This window comes from Pipistrellus hanaki (assembly GCF_964339955.1).
Source record: "Pipistrellus hanaki genome assembly, chromosome: 8".
NCBI classification, from domain to species: domain Eukaryota; kingdom Metazoa; phylum Chordata; class Mammalia; order Chiroptera; family Vespertilionidae; genus Pipistrellus; species Pipistrellus hanaki.
The window spans coordinates 81,999,920-82,020,009 of record NC_140510.1 but is presented as its reverse complement, the minus strand read 5'-3'; the positions used below and the strand labels follow the sequence as shown (position 1 = coordinate 82,020,009).

Sequence of the window (20,090 nt, the reverse complement as noted above, 5' to 3'; positions counted from 1 at the left end):
TCCAAGCACTTTTTGACATATATGCCTTACAATGTTAAAAATATAATACTATGTAGTACAACTACATTAGAGTGTTAAGCAACAATGAAAACTATACGTGTTGAAAAAACACTACACAAAATTGAGAAATTAATAGCACAATTGTGACCTTTTTTGTAGAATACAGGTAATTGCAACTGCAGTAGTTGATTGAATCTGCACAAGGCTATAATTTGGAAGGTTGATAAGTAATTTCCTGCTCTGATTTAACTACAATGGGTCAAATTCTTATTATCTCATATAGTCCTTACAAGAAGAGTTTGATTGAGTCATTGATTTACTAAAATGTTGGAGCTTCTGCTTTTTTCTTTTTTCTTTTTTGTTAAAACTCTTATTGAAACAGGGACTGAATGTGTTGCTAGGTGTGCAAGATTAAAAATTGGTATTGTCCCAGTGGCTCACGGGTTGAGCATCAACCTATGAACCTGAAGGTCATGGTTTGATTCCTGGTCAGGGCACAGGCCTGGGTTGCAGGTTTGATCCCCTGGATAGAGGATGCAGAAGACAGCTGACCAATGATTTTCTCTCAGCATTGATGTTTCTATTTCCCTCTTCCTCTATCTTCTCTGAAATCATTAAAAATAAATTTAAAACTTGGTATTGCTGAGCAATACAGATGTCATTTATATTTGACGCTCAAGTTTTTAAACATCTTTTCATTTTGTTGACAGTTTGCTGTGCAAAACCTTAGGTTGATGTAGCCCCATTTTGTTTACTTTTTCTTTGTTACCTTACCCAAGAAGATAAACCAGGAAAAAAATATTGCTACAAGAAATGCCCCAGGGCTTAGCATGACAAAACTAAATATTTTCTTCTAAGATTTCTATGGTTTCAGGTCTTACATTTAAGTATTTAATTCTTCTTCTTTTTTTTTTTTTTTTTGATTCAGAGAGGAAGGGAGAGGGAGAGAGATAGAAATATAAATGATGAGAGAAAATCCTTTATTGACTGCCTCATGCACGCCCAGAATGTGGATCAAACCTGCAACCCAGGCATGTCCCCTGACCGGAAATGAAATCATGACCTCCTGGTTCATAGGTCGAGACTCAATCACTGAGCCATGCCGGCCAGGCCAAGCCTCTCATTTTAAAGATGATAGAGTTTAGGTCAACAGAGATTAAGTGTCTTGTTCAATTTCATGTTACAAACCATGTATGAACGACAATCTTTATTCTTCAGAGCCTCACTTTGTCATTGGCTCAAATGTCCTTTGCTGACTCATAAGATGTGAATAATTTGTAGATGTCTCTACAAATTCAATCCAGACTCAGAAAAAATATTTGTGAGCATTGGGGATATTAAATAATTACTTTTTTAAAACTGTAAAGGCAATTCCAAAAGGGAGGTTTTGTAGTTTGTGCAATGAGGTCATTAGTTTAAGTATATAACCTTTCTTTTGTAAGTTTATCTTTATTATTGAAAGTATTACAGATGTCCACTTTTCCTCCCTCTTTACCCCTTCTAGCCAACCCTGTCCCAGGCCTTCACCAAACTATCTGATAGAAACAGACCTTGTAACATGTATACATTTTACTCTTTTTTAAAGCCAGTAACTTATTTATATTAATTTGTCATAATTCATGCAATTCAAGTACATTTCAGTTCTCAGAATTGATGATCCATTGCTGGGATAATTTCTAAATACTTAATAACTGATATTACATTGTCATCAACCATTCAGAATGAACAATACTAGTAAATGATCAAAACTGGTTTATAGTCATAATACTTTATACAACTATGAATATTATCCCTGAATTAATATATCTTTGGTTAATATGCCTTTAAAGTTTTCAAGGTGTCCCTACTATCAGTACAATACTATTTTTCATACTTGCCATCAGGTAAATAAAATTGCTTCCAACAGGGACTTAACATGACAAAAACAAATTTTAAAATATAGCTGTATTTTGTCTTTTTTAAAGATGAGGTATAAAACAATCCCTGTGGATCTCTAAAAATTTTCCTTTGCAATTTTCTAAAGCTAAAGATTAAATGAAATGCAACTCAGGCTTGCAAAGGCTACACATGTGTATTTATTAATATACATGTGTAACTAAAGCTATCAAACAAAACTCTTTAGAATGGGAGAAATGGAACAAAACTCATAGTTCTGTGGTGATTAAAAGGGAAAGCGCCCTGCCCAGCTTTAGAGTGTAAGTTACGTCATTCCAGGTATCAGTCATAGACTGAGGTCTACACGGGAGATCCACGATATGATTTCTTTTAGTTTTCCAGTTCCCTTCTCCAGTACCAGAGAGGCCCATATTCTACTCGAGGACAAAATGGTTTTGCATACACAATAGAGCCACTCAAAAGGAGGGGTAAATAATAGAACTATAAATAATTGAGCAGGGTCATCTGGTCACATTTCCCCTTATATTTCAGCCTCTCTCCTTGTGGCTTTCTTTCTCAGGAAATGGATGTGGTAGAAAGGACTTGCTTTTAGGAGGAGAAACTTAGATTGGCTCTTCCATATGTCTGAGATGATAAAAGAGGTTAGCTTGCTTCCTTCTATTCTTATTTCAGTTTCTAATCAGGCTGGGACTTAAAATAAATGGCAGGAATTAGGGTCCTGCAGGTGCTCACATAATTCATACCGAGGTGTAGGGTTGGAGTCTCAAATCCCATTAGGAACGTACAGGCACATAGACTACCCCGTTGTGCATAAGACACATCAGAAACCTGGCAGATAATAGTAATGGTATTCTCTTTTCCTTTCTTCTTTCAGAGACAACAAATGGACAACGAGTGACAGGATTCTGTATCTTAGCACTCAGTAAAACACTGTTAAGTGGTCATTAATGGGATTATTTCAATATTCATAGAAAATGGGTCACTTCTCCTAGTAGACCATAAATCAATATGAAATGGAATACTATTAGTAAAAGGAGAGGCAGAATAACATGATGTTTAACTTCTGGTCTCTGGACTTAGGCAGCTTTGAACTCTGACATCACATTTGATCAGCCAGGTGTCTCTGTGCTTGCTGTTATCTTTTTGCCCCAGTTTCCTCCTCTGTGAAAAGGGGGGAAACCAACAATCTCACTGAGCTGGAGGGAAGATGAAAGAAATGGGTTTTTATATGAGCCAACTAGATAGCTCCATGGCCATTAGTGAAGAGGACTAGATCCAGAGTCTGGTGGGCTGAGGCTGCCTCACTGTTGAGGTAACTACTTCTGCAATTATTTCCCTGTAGAGTCAGATGTGAGGTATTTTAGGCTCCACAGGCCATATGGTTTCTGTTGCAAATACCCAGTCCTGCTGCTGTGGTGTGAAACCAGGCTTAGAATCTATGCAAATGAGTGGGTGTGGCTGTGTCCCATTAAACCTCCATCTGAACTCAGGTCAGGCTGGCCCATGGGCCAGAGCTTGGCCATCCTTTCTCTACCTAATGCCCTTTTGAACAGCAAGATTTTTTCCCTCACTATGGTTTGTAGGGATAAAAACCATTCCTAGGTTTGTGTGAGATCTGGAGAAGTTTCCTTTTAATTCCAGTCAGAATTTTCTCTGGCCTTATCTTAGTGGATGTCTATTCAGCTCAAGACTGGAGCAGACCTGCAAATTTCCAGAGAGTGCTGGTGCTGGTGCTCTCCTCTCCCCACCCCTCCCCTCCCCTCCCCTCCCCCCTCCCCCCTCCCCCTCCCTCCCTCCCCCTTCCCCACTCCTCCTCCTCCTCCTCCTCCTCCTCCTCCTCCTCCTCCTCCTCCTCCTCTTCTTCTTCTTCTTCTTCTTCTTCTTCTTCTTCTTCTTCTCTCTCTCTCTCTCTCTCTCTCTCTCTCTCTCTCTCTCTCTCTCTCTCTCTCTCTCTTTCTCTCTCTCCCCTGCTGCTCTCTTCTATTCTATCCTCTACCCCCTCAGTCTCCTCAACTCGGAGACCGCAGGGTGTCCCTGTCATTTCATCCATCCTGAGCTGTGACCTAGAAACTCTCCAGGCAGTAAGTATTCTGGGGCTGTCCCAGGGCTCCTCTCACTGACTCCCCTCTCTCAGGTACCACTGTTTTTCATTGCCCATTATTTTATGTCTGAAAAAAAAAGTATATATTTTATCTGTTTTTCCTTTTTAGTTGTTTCAAGTAATGGGTGAATCTGGTCCCCATTATTTTATCTTGGAAGTGAAAATTCTAATAGGTTTTGCTTATTCCACATTCAAGAAACTGAGGCTCAGAGATGTTTAGAAATTTCACCAAGTCCATTCAGCTAACAAGTATTAGAGACAAAATTCAAAACCAGGCCTTCTCTAATTCCTAAATGTGTGCTTTCCCCATTGAGCGGCACTGTGCCCATCAGGAGGAATTTACCATCTGCCTTTTAAACACACGAGGATGACAACAAGTAGTCTTTACTAACAAAACACAAAACAATACATTCATTTTGAACCAGCAATTTGGGGAGGATGTTACTATATTTTGAAAAATTATGGAGGGGTCACATACTTTTTGTATTTTCCATTGGGGCCACCCCTCCCCCCATTTTACCATTTTTTATTGTGGTTTTGCTTGTGGAGAATATTTGGGTTTTTCTCAAGTAGTAGGAAACCCCGCCCCTTTTGATGATCTGATGTTGAAAAGCCTTCCACTGAAAGTCCTCATCTGGCTCAAACTTTAGTTCCTGCATTGTCTAGGGATGTGACTTTGCAAACGTGCCGAGATTATCTTTGACAGAGGAGACAAATGCATGTGTTGCTAAACTACATAAACATGAGGCAGTGAGAAATGGAGAAGTGTAAGTATAAATTCTCACAGTTCATTTTTATTACTTCACACAATCCCATTTAACATTTTCTGAATTTGTAATAAATTGCTGAATGATAAAACATATGGCAGTTGAGTATGCCAAGTGAGAGATATTGTTTAGATAGTGAGTATTTGCAGAAATGTGTAGCATTCTATTACCAGGAGGCTCTCTGCTTAATGAGAAAAGAACACTTATCCTTTTACAAATATACGAGTTATAAATATGGACTAATATATGTATATATCTGTAAACACTGATAATCTGTTTGTCACAAGCAATGTATTTGCAAATATAACATTATGTAAATAATGCTATGCCATATGCAACTCTGCTTCTGAATGTGTGAGAAGCAGATTTTTTACACTAACAGAAAAGCTAAACTCTAGACAGTGATTCATACATCTTTAAACCTTTTGATTTTAATATATTGCATATATGCTGTTATATGCAACCTTACCTCTTAGTTAACCATTTAAATTATTTTTACAATTACATGAAAATGAGGTTTGACCCTTGTTTTAATATCTAGTCATTAGTGTTTTATAATTTCCTTTTTAAAAATATATTTTATTGATTTTTTTTACAGCGAGGAAGGGAGAGGGATAGAGAGCTAGAAACATCGATGAGACAGAAACATTGACCAGCTGCCAATGTACACGCCCTTGACCAGAATCGAATCTGGGACCCCTCAGTCCGCAGACCGATGCTCTATCCAATGAGCCAAACCAGTTTTGGCTAGTGTTTTATAATTTCATTATAAACTTCCTACACTATCACACAACCTTAGACATCTTATTTGTACAACAAAATATACACACATTTTTCTCATCCATGAAATGATTGGAATGACTTCCTAAGATCCCTCCCTAGCTAGAAATAACATGGAAGGTGATTGTACTAGGATTTTTACATTATAGAATATGCATTATCCCTTTAGACATCAGAACACTCTAAAAATTATCTCCTCCATAGAGAATATTAGTTCAGAGAGATTAAATAATTTGCTTATGATCTAATAGATGCTGAAGACCTAAGGCTTGGAATTGCGATATATTTTATTTTACTATATCATTGGTTTTCAAATATTTTTATCAAAGATTCATTTTAAAGATGATACACTATGAGAAATAACAAATTTAAAAGATAAAGTAGTATTTTTATTAGTACATATTTACTTTTATAAATTCAAAATGAAAATAAAATTACTTATGTGCTTAAAAAATCATAAGTCAATTTTGATATACATAAAAATTTGAAGTCAAATGTTATGGATAACAGTTTCAGCCCTTTAATGATCTCTACCCAAATTTATTTCTGTACTGTGCTGAATGTTGAATAAATAAAAGGGGAAAAAAGGAACTACTTTCATATACAATGACTTTACAAAGTAATTCCTTATTTGTAAAGTCATTGTATATGGAAGTAGTTCCTTCTCCCCCCTTTTATTTATTTTTTTATCTCTTTATTGATTAAGGTCTTCATATGTGTCCTTGTTCCTCCATTATCCCCTATCCCTCCACTCATGCCCTCACCCCCTTGTTGTCTGTGTCCATTGGTTAGGCTTATATGCATGCATACAAGTTCCTTTTTATTTTATTTTTTTACTGGTTATTCTTTTTTTAAAATATATATTTTTATTGATTTCAGAGAGGAAGGAGAGGAAGAGAGAGATATAGAAAATAATGATGAGAGATGACTGGATAAAAAAGATGTGATACATATGCACAATGGAATACTCCTCAGAATACTCCTCAGCCATAAGAAAAGATGAAATACTGCCATTTGTGATAACATGGATGGATCTTGACAATACTACCTTAAGTGAAGTAAGTCATTCAGAAAAAAGCTAATAACCATATGATTTCACTCATATGTGGGATATAAAACTGAAATTCATAGACACAGACAACAGAGGGAAAGGGGTGGAGGGGTAGCAAAGGGTTAACAGGGCCAAATGCCAAATATGTGGTGATGAAAGATGATTTTTACTTTGCATGGTGGGCACACAATGCAACATACACATCATGTGTCATAGATTTGTGCACTTGAAACCTACATAATGTTATTAACCAGTGTTACCCCAAGAAACTTAATTTAAAAGAGAAATGTATGTCCTCAAACTGATGAAGTGGTCTCATTAATAGGGTCCCTGGTTTAAACTCTTTGACTTTGACGTTTCTTATTGTTCTGCCCCTGATCCTCATACTTTAATATTAGTGAATTACCAAGAATATAACAGTCATGGAAAGAAAAATAGGTTTGTTTTTCTAAAGACTTTAAGATGATATTATTGTATAATAAGATTGGTATTATATTTATTTTAAATCAGGTTTACCTGACTAAGTATAGGAAAGAAATTTCAGGCTGTATGACAAAGACAGTAAAAAGCAAGTGAAGGCATTTTAATAATGAAAGTAAAAAATATATCTATTATTGATTGCACAGCATTTCCAAACACCTTTACTTTATATTATTATAAATTACTATAACTAAAAGTTTTGAAATTCTAGGGTTCAAAATTCAAGGACATAAATACTTAGATGCTAGCTCAAATAATACAAAGGGAGTTAAGGATGTGAAATGTTTGTAAAAACCAAATTAAAACCCCTTAAAGCACTATGATGTCAAGGTAAAATTTGTCTATTGAAAACATAAATTTAAATCAATAGACTGTCACATTATAAAATGAAATTCTCATAGTTGGGGATCTTTTATTATTCTGTATAAAATTTTAAAAAATATTTTTGAATTTGAATGGAACATAAATGTCTTAATGTCTAAAACATTTTTAAAGAAGCCATTCTTATTAGCATGGTTCATATACTAATCTGTAACAGGAACACAACTTAAAAGTTTTTTAAAATGGCAAACTTACTATATTCTAAATCTCAGCTGTGTGATGGAAATATAATGAAACCAGTCTCACAAAACCACAATTGTCATATGTCTCTATAATTACTACAAACTTTCTGGACCACAACATTAATATAGACTATTTTTAAATAAAACATTATATATATATTTCTTCATCTAAAATAGTTATATCTATAACTTTGTCTATCACAATTACTATAAAATATTTTTAAAATTCTAAAAACTTAAAAACATTTAAAACACGTATCACACTAGCAAAGAAAAGTTATATTATCCAATACCATATATACATTTCTACTTAGAAAGGGCTATCATTAAAAATAAAGATAGAACTGCAATTTTAACCTTTTAAATAGACGACTGGAATTATTGTGTGTTCATATCAGCTGTTATACTATTTATCATCAGCAAGGATAAACACAATCAAATAATTGTGCAGAACATATAATTGCAACAATAAGATGAATATACACATATTACAAATAAATTGTAAAATCTAAAGAATCTGGGGTAATTTGGCAAATTTAAATTATTCCATTAAAATGTTTCCATTTTATCTTGCCAACCTTTTGTTCTTCTTTACTTTCAGCCATTTTGTCTACAGAAAAAAAACAATTTACTTACCTTGGATGGTGACTTTCAGGGATATGGGCTCCAAGGTTTTACATGGCGCTGCTAGGAACTTGTGTTATATACATTTACACACACTTACCTAATCTATTTTCCTTCCTTCACATATAAGATAAATATGTTTTCATAATCTGACATATGATACAAAATGTAATGAAATATAATGCAATATATTCTAATATAACAGTAAGGAGAAAACAGTAGGAGAAAACACAAAAAAAACCTAAAGTGGAAACAGTTGTTAGACTCGTCACAAGTACTCAACAAAATCCCACCTGATGGATCAAAGTTCACCTCGTTGCCAGGACTTGGACCTACATCAATGGACACAATGGGTAAGAGTTTCCGAAAGTCCCACAGTTTTGTGACTCCACAGGAATCGCAGGATGCTATCATGTGACCCTTTATAGAATATAAAAAAAAGAAATGTATATATAAAATGTGTAGTAAGTCACACACAAAAAAGATGTCTGTAATAATTTTATTAAATCCATAAGAATACATTCTTCTAAATTAAGAGTTATTCATTATATCATTGTGGGAAACACAATGTTGCTATAAAATAGTAATTTAAGTACTATATAAAGTTATATAATACATTTTGGAATACTATGTTTTAGGAAATCATTCATTTTGACTAATTTAATTATACAGGAAAATGTAGTAAAACAAAAAGACACACACCCATATAGTTTATGGACATATACACATATCATGTTGGGTGGTATGTGTATATGTCCATATAAGCAGATTTACAGTTACTTTTATGGAAAACAATACAATTATTAACAAATAATAACACAAGAATAAACTGTTTCATGTACTCACAACTGTAACCCTACTTTTGCCATACCCTGTGTCATATATGTGATCTACACCTAAAAACTATCTACATGAAAACGTTGTACTAAAAGGGGGCACCTTACTTTATATGCTGTATTTAGTGCTAATACTTTAATATCTAAAGTAGAGTGAAAAAACAGAGATAGGAAAACAAATGCAATGAAAGAAGAGTTTTTAATCATGGAAGGTAGAATCACTAGGACCAGGTGGAACCAAAGGCAAGGGAACAGTGTCTGTTGTGGTCATTTAGACAAAATTACTGGGCACATTTGGGGCTTTTGGGTTATATGTGTTAGAATAAGAGTGAAAAAATTGGATAAAGGAGATGAAAAACAAAAAGTAGGGTGAATGCAGTTAAGTGTTATGGAAACAGGAACTGCTGTTTTCCAAATGCAGAAGCACCAGCATGGATGTGCCAGGTCCAAGCTCAAGGTTTAGTCACTCCTCATGCTGGCCTCTCAGATGGTTATTGAGCATCCACTTCCTGTCAGAGACCAGGGTATGGCGGTAAGTAAGAGGGGTTTCTGTTCTCAAGCAATTCATAATATATACTCATTCTCATCATTCTGCCACCAAAATTCTCTCTACTCGGCAATTAAATATGAGTATTGGCCACATCAGGCCTATAAATAATGTTTATGATGTCAGTATACTGCTTGCCATTCACTATACAGTATCTTTTTCAGCTTTGGTTTACATTTTTAATGTCAAGTAAAAGGTATACTCATTTTCTTCCTAAATATTCTAAAATGTTAAAGATAATAACTTGAGTATTGTACAATTCTCCTTTTTATCATTTTTTAATTAGCTCACATAATTTTTTTCATTTACTCCTTGATTTCTATCCTTTTTCTTAAAAATGTGCTTATAGATTCCAAGTGGACTCTGCTTTTCCCTAAACATATCAGAAATACAATAGATGCCATTAGTTTTAAAATTCTATAATTGTGCCCTAACTGGTTTGGCTCAGTGGATAGAGCATCAGCCTATGGACTCAAGGGTCCCAGGTTTGATTCTGGTCAAGAGCATTTACCTTGGTTGCAGGCACATACCCAGTAGTGAGTGTGTTTCTCTCTCATCGATGTTTCTAACTCTCTACCCTCTCCCTTCCTCCAGGTAAAAAAAAGTCAATAAAATATATTAAAAATAAATAAAAATAAAATTTTATAATTGTAATTACAGTTGAAGCAATACAAAAATCTTGTCCCCAGTTTCATAAAGGGGATGCTTTATCTTTTTATGACTTAAAAGGAACATGGAGAACTTGGAATGTTTTCAAATATGTAAATGCATAATGTAAGAATTGTAAAGAATCAGTGAATTTAATTTTCAGAAGGAAAGTTCTCATGATTATCAGAAATATTAATGTTACAAATTAGAAAAAAATATTTCCAGATATAAGGGCTTTTATACATCTTTCAGAAGGGGGGAAAAAGTGTTTTGTTTCAATTCGCAGAACCAAATAGATTTAATTTAGAAACAGTTTACATAAAAAGCAGGTTTTGGACTTGATTGACTTATCTTTTCTGGATGCTTTAAACTAAAGGTAATCTTAAAGTGTGCTATATACCATTGACTATTACAATTTGAAAAAAATACACATAAATATTTCAGTAACTCTTGAAAATAAGTATTTATCAATAAATACTTTTAACATTTTTACATTTTACTTTTACTGTTGTCAAATGACCAATGTTAAAGTATTTGATAGTATTACATATTAAGTGTTTTAAATGAATCAAGTGCTATGCTTAATGTTTATTAATAAAATAATAGATAATATTTTAGACCATTTTGAATAACACAATTTAGCCAGATTTTCCATTTCCCAAGGAAGCTAGGAACCATGGCAAAATATACAGTAGGTAAAATAAATATAATAACTTATTAAGTGATAGAAATAAGTTTGTATTCATATTTGATAACTAACACATATTTGGTAGTGAAGGAACAACTTAGTTGCATTTCCAGTTAGCTAAGGAGGCAGAGGTAGTGCCTATGAACGTGTAGACCTCAAAAAATTGGGGAAAGAATTCAAGCATAGGTCTGGCTGACTTCAGAGTCTGTGATTTTAACAATAATATTCTATTCTATTTCTAGAAAAGTATACCATAATATATTACAAATGCTTACATATGTTGAATATATTTCCCCATTAGGATATATTTAAGTAAGTCAATAATTCAGATCAATACATGTCAAAAAGATGGTTCTCACAATATTATTTATAAGCTGAAGCAATAGAAATGTAAGAAAATGATTTTCAATGGCTGCCAAGATAGATAAATAGACATGCATGCATAAATATATACATATTTAAAAATGTAACATTACATAACAAAACTATTATTTAGTCTGGCCAGCATGGCTCGGTGGTTGAGCACCCATCTATGTACCAGAAGGTCATGGTTTGATTCCCAGTCAGGGCACATGCCCAGGTTGTGAGCTGGATCTCTAGTGTGGGGCATTCAGGAGGCAGGTGATCAATGATTCAATGTTTCTATCTCTCTTTCCCTCACCCTTCTCTCTGAAATCAATAAAAAATATAATTAAAAATTTTTTAAAAAACCACATTATTATTTTAACTATTTTAATGGCATTTCCAAAAATTGTTAATGCAAGGGAAATTGTGAATGAAGAAAGCAGCAAACACAATTGTTTATACTTTCTGGTACACACATAAGCATATGTTGAAAATCAGAGTGGTGGGAACTAAATCAGAAATGATTATCTTTAGGTGGTAGGATAAATCATTTTTATCTTATTTGTTCCTCTTAGCATTTTTAAATTTCAAATGCAATGGAGTTGGCATGTACTAATTGTGATCACCAGAAAAACATTTTAAATAAATAAATATATAATAAAATCGAAACATCATGCACAATACCTGTCAAGTATTAATTTTACAACTGGAAATTCTACTATGTAAAATGGGCAGGAAAGAGGGTTCATCAAGCAAATGGCAGGAACATTAAGCCCTAAAACATCAGCTGCTTTTCAATATGTGAAGGTAATGACCTGCAACTTGGTATTAAGGTATAACTATGGTAAAATGTTTAGGCTCATTAGCAGAAAAATTAGTATTTCAAACATTTTTAGTATACTGATACATTAGCGTGTCTCTCAGGACAGGCCTGTGCGGTGTTAAGGATTAGCTCATTACACCCTTTCCTCAGTACTCTAATGGCACCAATAAGCCAAAGAAATAAGGAATTCGAATGGGAATAGAAAGTTAAATTTGGGAATGCTCAAGTTTAAGGCTAAAGAAGAAAGGAATATAAAGTATTGGAAAGATGTAGATAAGGTTGTTGGTGTCAGTGAATAATTCTTTCCTATGCTATTATCAATCTAATCGGTATTAATAATTTATATCAACAATCATGCCCCAGGTATATGGGAGCTTGACATATCAAAAATAGTTACTTATCACCTACAATATACAACACTTCGCTACATAATCACAATAACTTGTTGAAAGGGATTTATATTTATGATCTCATTTAATCCTTCATCTTCAAAGTTAAATTATAAGGCCCTGTTACTCAGATGAGAAATAAGACACTTGCAATGTTATAAAGCTTGCCCAAAGTCACGGTGTTAGTAAAACAGACCCAGGATTCAAACCCAGTCAAACAGAATCAAGTGTCCAAGTTTTTAAGCTCTTAAGGAGAAAAATATTTTGCATGCCTTGACTTAGATGCTTTGGGGCATGAAATCCAATGAAATAGTACTTAGATGCTTCAAGTGCATATTCTGTTATGAAGGCAGAACACCCTGAAAAGGACTACCAGTACTTTAACGAAACATCAGCAAATGTGTACTAGCAAAGAACAAATTGAACAGGCAGGCTCGATCCCCAGCCCCGTTCGGGGGCACATACAGGAGGCAACCAATCCATGTGTCTCTTTCACGTGGATGTTTCTGTTTTTCCCTTTCCCTTCCGCTCTCTAAAAAAATCAATGGAAAAAATAGCCTCAGGTGAGGATTAACAAATAAACAAAACAAAACAAACAAACAAACAAACAAAAAGATGATGACAATTTTTCTTAAGGACTCTGATAGAATCATTTGTCATTTATTAACTATTGACCAGGCAAGCATTCCGTCAGAGTGGCCTAGCGCCAGGTGATGGAGTGTGGGGAGGGGGAGAGAGGGAGAGAGGACAGGAAAGACTCAGGACAGAAAAGAATAAGACGTGATCCTAGGCCTTAATGAGTGATAGAGTCATCTTGCTCAAAGTAATTTGTAAACCTCCTAAGTGAAATGAAATCTATTGTCCTACAGCTACACTTTATGAATATTTATACACTAGGATTCATGCGCCGGTGGGGTCCCTAGGCCTGGCCTGTGCTCTCTCACAATCCGGGGCCCCTCGGGGGCTGTTAGATAGCTGGTTATGGCTCAGTCCCCACAGGTCTGATCCGGAAAGGAGGGAGCCTGATCCCCTGTGTCTGTCCCTGGAGGGTCGGTGACTGGTCGTTCTGTAGCCTGGGCTTTTATATACAGAGATAAGGATAAAGTAGATGTAGGCAAAATCTCCTCTTCAACACACCCTTCATCCCCGGTGGGGCCACTATTCTGTTTGTTAACTTGAGCTCAGATCACTGCTCCTCTGCTCTTTCCATTGACCAAATCAAGTAACAGAACCTTCTGTTTGGAGTTTGAAGTGAATAGTATGTGATACTGTTGGAGTGGCTTTTGCATTAATTTACATTAAAAAGCTGGAGATCACAGGACCTCCTGGAGAGCAAAAACTAGATGCAATTGCTCCCGCATTTTAGTAGTATACCAGGGATGACAATTTTAATGATATGGGCACTTAAATTCATTAATCTGTTGTCCTTTCTCTCAGGGGAGAAAAGCAGTCCTTTTATATTCCCAGGGCAATGAAGGGGCCAAGGCAGGGGGGCAAATTAGAGAAGTACCAGTCTTCTCCCGGTGACCAGAGGCCAGTGAGGGGCTCAGAACCCCAATGTCCATGCGAGCCTCTTACACAGGTACACACCCCAACATATCTAGTCAGATCTGTTTCTCTCCTGATTGGAAAAAGTTACGATTCTTTTTTTTTTATTATTGTTATTTACCTACATCAGTCCCACAAATTATTTATAGAGTACTTACTAGGAATAGGGTACAAATAGATATTTCCAGTAATTTCAAAATAATCATTTCTAAAATTCCTAAAGTGCTTACTAGGAACAGGGTACAAATTCATATTTCCTGTAATTTCAAAATGATCGTTTCTAAAGTGCTTAGCTAGAGCTTTCAATAAATATATATATATGTGTGTGTGTATTTTACCTCTTCACGGTGAAATAAAACAAACCAGCTAGCCAAGATAGCAACAGCACCTTAATGACTTCTTCATTGCAGTCCCCTTTCCCTTTTGTCCTTCTGCTCCTTAATCATTGCAGAATATATTATATGTAGACCCACACAAATTCTGTTAAATCTGTTTTATTTATTATGATAGCAACCTAAGGATTACTCTATTTGGCAGAACTCTCTTTTAAAGTGGCCAATTACTATTGATTAATATAGTGTGTACTGTAATAGCATTGCTGGGATAAACTGTAATAAATTTATTTTCTTTTAATAGGTACATAAGTGCAGTTGCATAAAATCAGGGCAGTTCTATATACATAAAAATGATAATTTATGCATTGGTTTGTATCATCATAATGTTTAAATTACTAAGGTTCGAGTTTATGATGATAAGCTATATTTGGCTATGGCTATATGGATGTAATTAAATAATATACTCTAAAAATCTATAGTTTGATTCATAAAAGTATGTTAGAGGTTAAGCTATATATATTTTTCACTAAAATTCATAGTCTTTCTAAGAACTATTGCTTTAGGCTGTGCTTCTGCTGGCACTAAATTTTTTTAGAAACTATTTTTTTCACTAAACAGTATTTTCTTGAAGATATGAAACTTTATCCACAAGATGGAGAAAGAAAAGTTACAAAACCACAAAGGCATAGTCTATTTTTACTCTATTTAGATCTGAAAAACCCATCATAATATTGAAGTCATCTATAATTAAAGATGTGGTTTCTTTTGCAATTTTGTATTTGAATATGTAAACGGAAAAACAACTATTTTAAAGAAAAAACTCTACTCCTCAGCCTAAGAAGAGAGAAATTTTGAACACCTTTTTTTTTTTTTTTTTCAATTCCCATATTAGCCCCCTCTTTGTGGTCTTCATTTTCTTTAGTTGAGGTGGAGCAAAATGTAGATGCAACCAGCATACAGGTTAGAAACAAAGGGATCTTTGCTTCCCAACCACCCAGTACAAGTCAAGGAGTATTTGCAAACTATTAAAATAAATGAGTATTTAAACTTGAATACTTTAGGAAAAATAGAATAAAATGTGGTCTGTGAATGCTACCTAAACATAGCGGCTTGTATTTCCTTAGTTGGAAAACTGGTGTTGTTTGTTTGTTTGTTTGTTTTTGGTGGCTTTTTTAAAATAACAGCTGCTGAACTGAGGTGGGGTGAGAGGCAGACTGGTGATGGACATGCTGGGCCAGAAGACCACTGTGAAATCCGCCAGCAGAGATTCCAGACCATGTGTGGGGAGAGGGGACTCTGAAAGCATCTTCCCTGTAGGGCCACGCTGAGGACACAGATGACATTTCGGAAGAGGGGGCAGATTCTTCCCCTCTGCCTGTGGTATCCACGTTAATCAGCAGTCGCTTTTTGAAGTATGATTCACAGGGTCACATTCACCCATGAACACGCAATTAAGAGGGGAAAATTACATTAACGGGGATAATCAAGTTATCTTGTAATTATGTTTTTGAGTAAATTGGTGTGACAATTCTTTGTGCTGTAATTATGTGATTCAGAGATAATGGACGGTACATTAGACATTATATCTATAAGTAAAACAATCTCTTTAAAAACTCAAGCTGTTATCCCTGTAGTATTTCAAATAATTTCAATCACATGCAAGTTTAGACTGACTATAATTAATTATGATTAGAGAAAATGTATAATTTTATATTGATATTGTGATATTATTTAGAACATTTGTCCTTGGAAAACTGTTTATTTTTTGTTTGTTTGTTTGTTTTTTTAATGTATTTTATTGATTTTTTACAGAGAGGGAGGGAGAGGGATAGAGAGCTAGAAACATTGATGAGAGAGAAACAACGACCAGCTGCCTCTGCACACCCCCTACTGGGGATGTGCCCACAACCAAGGTACATGCCCTTGACCAGAATTGAACCTTTGACCCTTCAGTCCTCAGGCTGACGCTCCATCCACTGAGCCAAACTGGTTTTGGCTGGAAAACTGTTTAAATGAGACAGTTGTATTGGAAAACCCCTTGCTTAAATGGCCAAATGTTCTGAGTGGTGATATATTTTTATGAAAGTAATAAATATATTTTGAACTATTTTTGGCAGTACTTTGCTCAGAATAAACATGGGAAGTCAGCAAAGTATTAAATTTGGAAATAATGTTTTAAGATCAATATAGCATAAAATAAATGTATTCCTTTCACAGCAAGTGTTTGTCTTAACTATCTACTCTTTTAAATACCCCTCGGGTTCTGATATGCAGTGAATTTTCTATATTTCTTTATCAATAACTATTTATTGATCACCTCTGAAACAAGAACTATGACACCAGCTAACTGACTGCCCCACCCTTAAAGATGGCGGCGTCCACAGCCACAAGATGGCTGTGCCAGGCCCCTCAGCCCTGCAGGAGTAGCAGGTACATGACATGCCTACCTCCAGAGTCCCTCAGTCCCCCTAGAGCCAACCCAAGGCACAGGCAGGCCCAAGGCTCAAGTTACCAGGGCTGGCCAGGGTTTGATCTGTAGGCAGTGGCAGTGGCAGCAGCAGAGGTGGGGTGGGGCATTACCTTCTCCTGATTGCTGAGTTGCCTCCCACCCCTGAGGGCTCCCAGACTGTGAGAGGGGGCAGGCCGGGCTGAGAGACGCCCCCTCCAGGGCAAGAATTTTCATGTACCAGGCCTCTAGTTCTATTATAAGTCCCAACTCTCACCTCATTGCTCTTTTTCACCCAAATTTATTCTGGTTAGATAACATTTATTATTCTTGAGACTATTCATTTGTTTACTTATTTTTTTTAGTTCTGACCAAAATATAAAGTTCATAAGTACAGGAGTTGGTATTGTTCATTGCTGCACCCTCAATATTTAGAGCTGTGCTTGAGACATAAAAAGTGCTCAGTAAAGAGATGCTAAATTAAAAGCCATGCTGAATTTTCATATATGTCAAAAATACTGTCATTCAAAAGATATATATATATATATATATATATATATATATATATATATAGTATTAATTTTATAGTATAAGAGGAAATATGAAGATATATGACATCATCATGTTACTTCTAATTTTCATGGAACCATCAAAAAAATTACACATGGTTGCATTCATCTTTATCCAACTGTATAAATTTCTAAAAGTTAAACTTCAGGGGTGGTGATATAATCTTAAATCTATTATTCTTTTTCATTTTCATTGTTAAATTCTAATACTAAAAAGTAGAAATAAAGATAAAAACCTCTATCAATTTATTATAGTTAAAAGTAATTTCTAATTAATTTGTATTTGATATTTGTACAAATTCTTTTTTTCTTTTACCGTTCTTTAAATTTTCAATCAGAAATTATTTTATTATTTTAAGGCAAGGTTTTTTCATAATATATTAGTTTAAGGATATTGTAGTATGAGATTAATTTAAAATATATAAAATTGATTTTTAGATATGTGGGAACATTGAAATAATTCAAATATTTAATAAAATAAATTTAGCATGTTACAAATCCCTTAACTTTTTATTCTGTTGTTGTTTTCAATTTTCTCAAATATAACCTACTTTGGTGTTTTTTACCCTATATCTAAAAGTTTTGACTTATGCAATATCTAGTTGCAATAATGAGTAAGAACTGACATGAAATATCAATATTGGCCAGGCTAAATGGTAGTAGACATCAAGTTGGATTTCTGAAAAAATAAAAAAAAAATTGAAATGTTTTTGGTGTATAAGTACTGCCTGACATCATTTGTCCTTCAGAGGATCAATAGCTGCATGACCTAAATGTTATTTATATTGCTTTATATAAAGTAGCCAGAGAGACATGCTAAGTACTTTCCGTTTAAGATTGAATAAGAAACACAATTTTTTAAAAAAATCAGAAATTGAGTTTCCTTTCCTAAAATACCGTGAGATAACTTTTCTAGGTAGCAATTAATTGCAGTTATTTATTTGTCTGTGATTTAAAGAAAATATAATATGAGTTAATTCATTTATCTCCATATTCAACCAAATTAGAAAAAGCAATTAACTTATCTCAAATCAATTATAAAGGTCTTAACTGCATAATTATTAAATGGTAATAATTTAAATGTAAAAATGACAAAATATTCCTACTGAGGTTTATATCTATTTTTAGCTACAGTGAAATACAATAACATCATTTCTTACTTAACATAGTAGTAGGAAGATATGACATTTCTTTTCTGATGGATTCTGTTTTTTCATTGAAGAATGGAGAGAATTATGCTAAACAAAATAAGCCAGGCAGGGAAAGACAAGTATCACATGATCTCACTTACATGTGGTATCTCATGAACAAAATAAACTGACAAACAAAGGTATTAAAGCATACAACTGACTGATGTATTTCAGAGAAAAGGGGTTGGGAGAGCAGGAAAGGATTAACCAATTAATTTTTATGCATCTATGCATAGCTCATGGACAGACATCAACAGGTTACTTTAAAAAGAGGTTTTACATAAATATCTACTTCCATTAGAAATATCAGTAAGAAATAAAGACATCAGAGCCCTAATATCATATAACATAAAAAATTAAATTTACTTAGCTTTTCAGGACTATGCATACATACTATATATTATGTATTTGTTTCTGTGATTCTTGGTTGCTAGCTGGGTAAAACTGAATTTTGCATTTGTGATTTCTGCTTACAAATCTAAAATTGTAGAATTTTCCTAAAATTGTGCTTATATAAATAGCTGAATACATTTTAAACTAATGTAAACCTAATGGGATATCCCAAAGGCACCAAACCATTTGTAAGTCCAATACTAAGTGACTCAGATTGCTGCCTGCTATATATGTACCTTATAATGCATTTATTATCACACCCTTGTCTGATAGTCTGCTTCAAAGTGAAATGGGTCACAATGCCATTTCCTCGAGCAATCTCTGAAAGTTTTTTTGCTCTCTCAGTAACTGCTGCCTTCTGATCTTGTGACAATTTCTCAGCAGGTGTGTGCAACAAAACAGCTTTCAAGTCAATTGGCATAGTGAGTGTAAACTTCATTTAGGAGTGTCAGTTATCATCATAAAATATGATTTCCTTAATAGCTATTGAATATCACAGCAAAGAAGAAATAAATTGATGGAACAATTCAGTGAAGTCCTGGAATGTTGATTTGGAACTGAGTAGTGACAGGCATCTTGGTGTAAACAAAACCAGGGTAGCCACAGTGACACTGGACACTGGACCTCATATTCATCATGTTGGCTTTGAAATATGTATAATTAATGTATGTCTCCCTTGATTGCTGATTCAATAAATCTGATTTGGCTATTTCCATATTTATTAAATTTTACTATTTAGTATGTAAATGATGTGTCTCTTTCAGCTACAATATTGCTTACCAAATAAAATGTCTTACAAAATATTAGTTTACTTCATTTTAGCTTCCATTTAATTTTCCTAGGGTACATAAAGTTGCAAGCCACTTAATAGATTTTTGGCATAAATATCCACATTATATGGGTCCATATTGCTTAAAGAGCTTTATAATATGCTAGAAATAAAATTTTGCTTGGTATCTAGAACTAATCCATAATATGTTGGCTCAACAGAGTCAATCAAATGGAAGTTCCTTTATTGAAATATAATTGTAGTTGAGCTCATTATTAACATTCCTGGGTTGTCAGTGACAT

General features: G+C 34.4%; 1 protein-coding gene across 1 annotated transcript in view; it reads right to left on the bottom strand.

Annotated features, from left to right (window-relative positions):
- SPAG16 (sperm associated antigen 16) overlaps positions 1–20,090 on the bottom strand; it is a 563,299-nt gene that overhangs the window by 156,757 nt on the left and 386,452 nt on the right. The window contains exon 16 of the mRNA XM_084891337.1: positions 8,556–8,682. Within this exon, the coding sequence (XP_084747463.1) occupies positions 8,556–8,682 (127 nt within the window). The remainder of the gene's footprint in view (positions 1–8,555; positions 8,683–20,090) is intronic.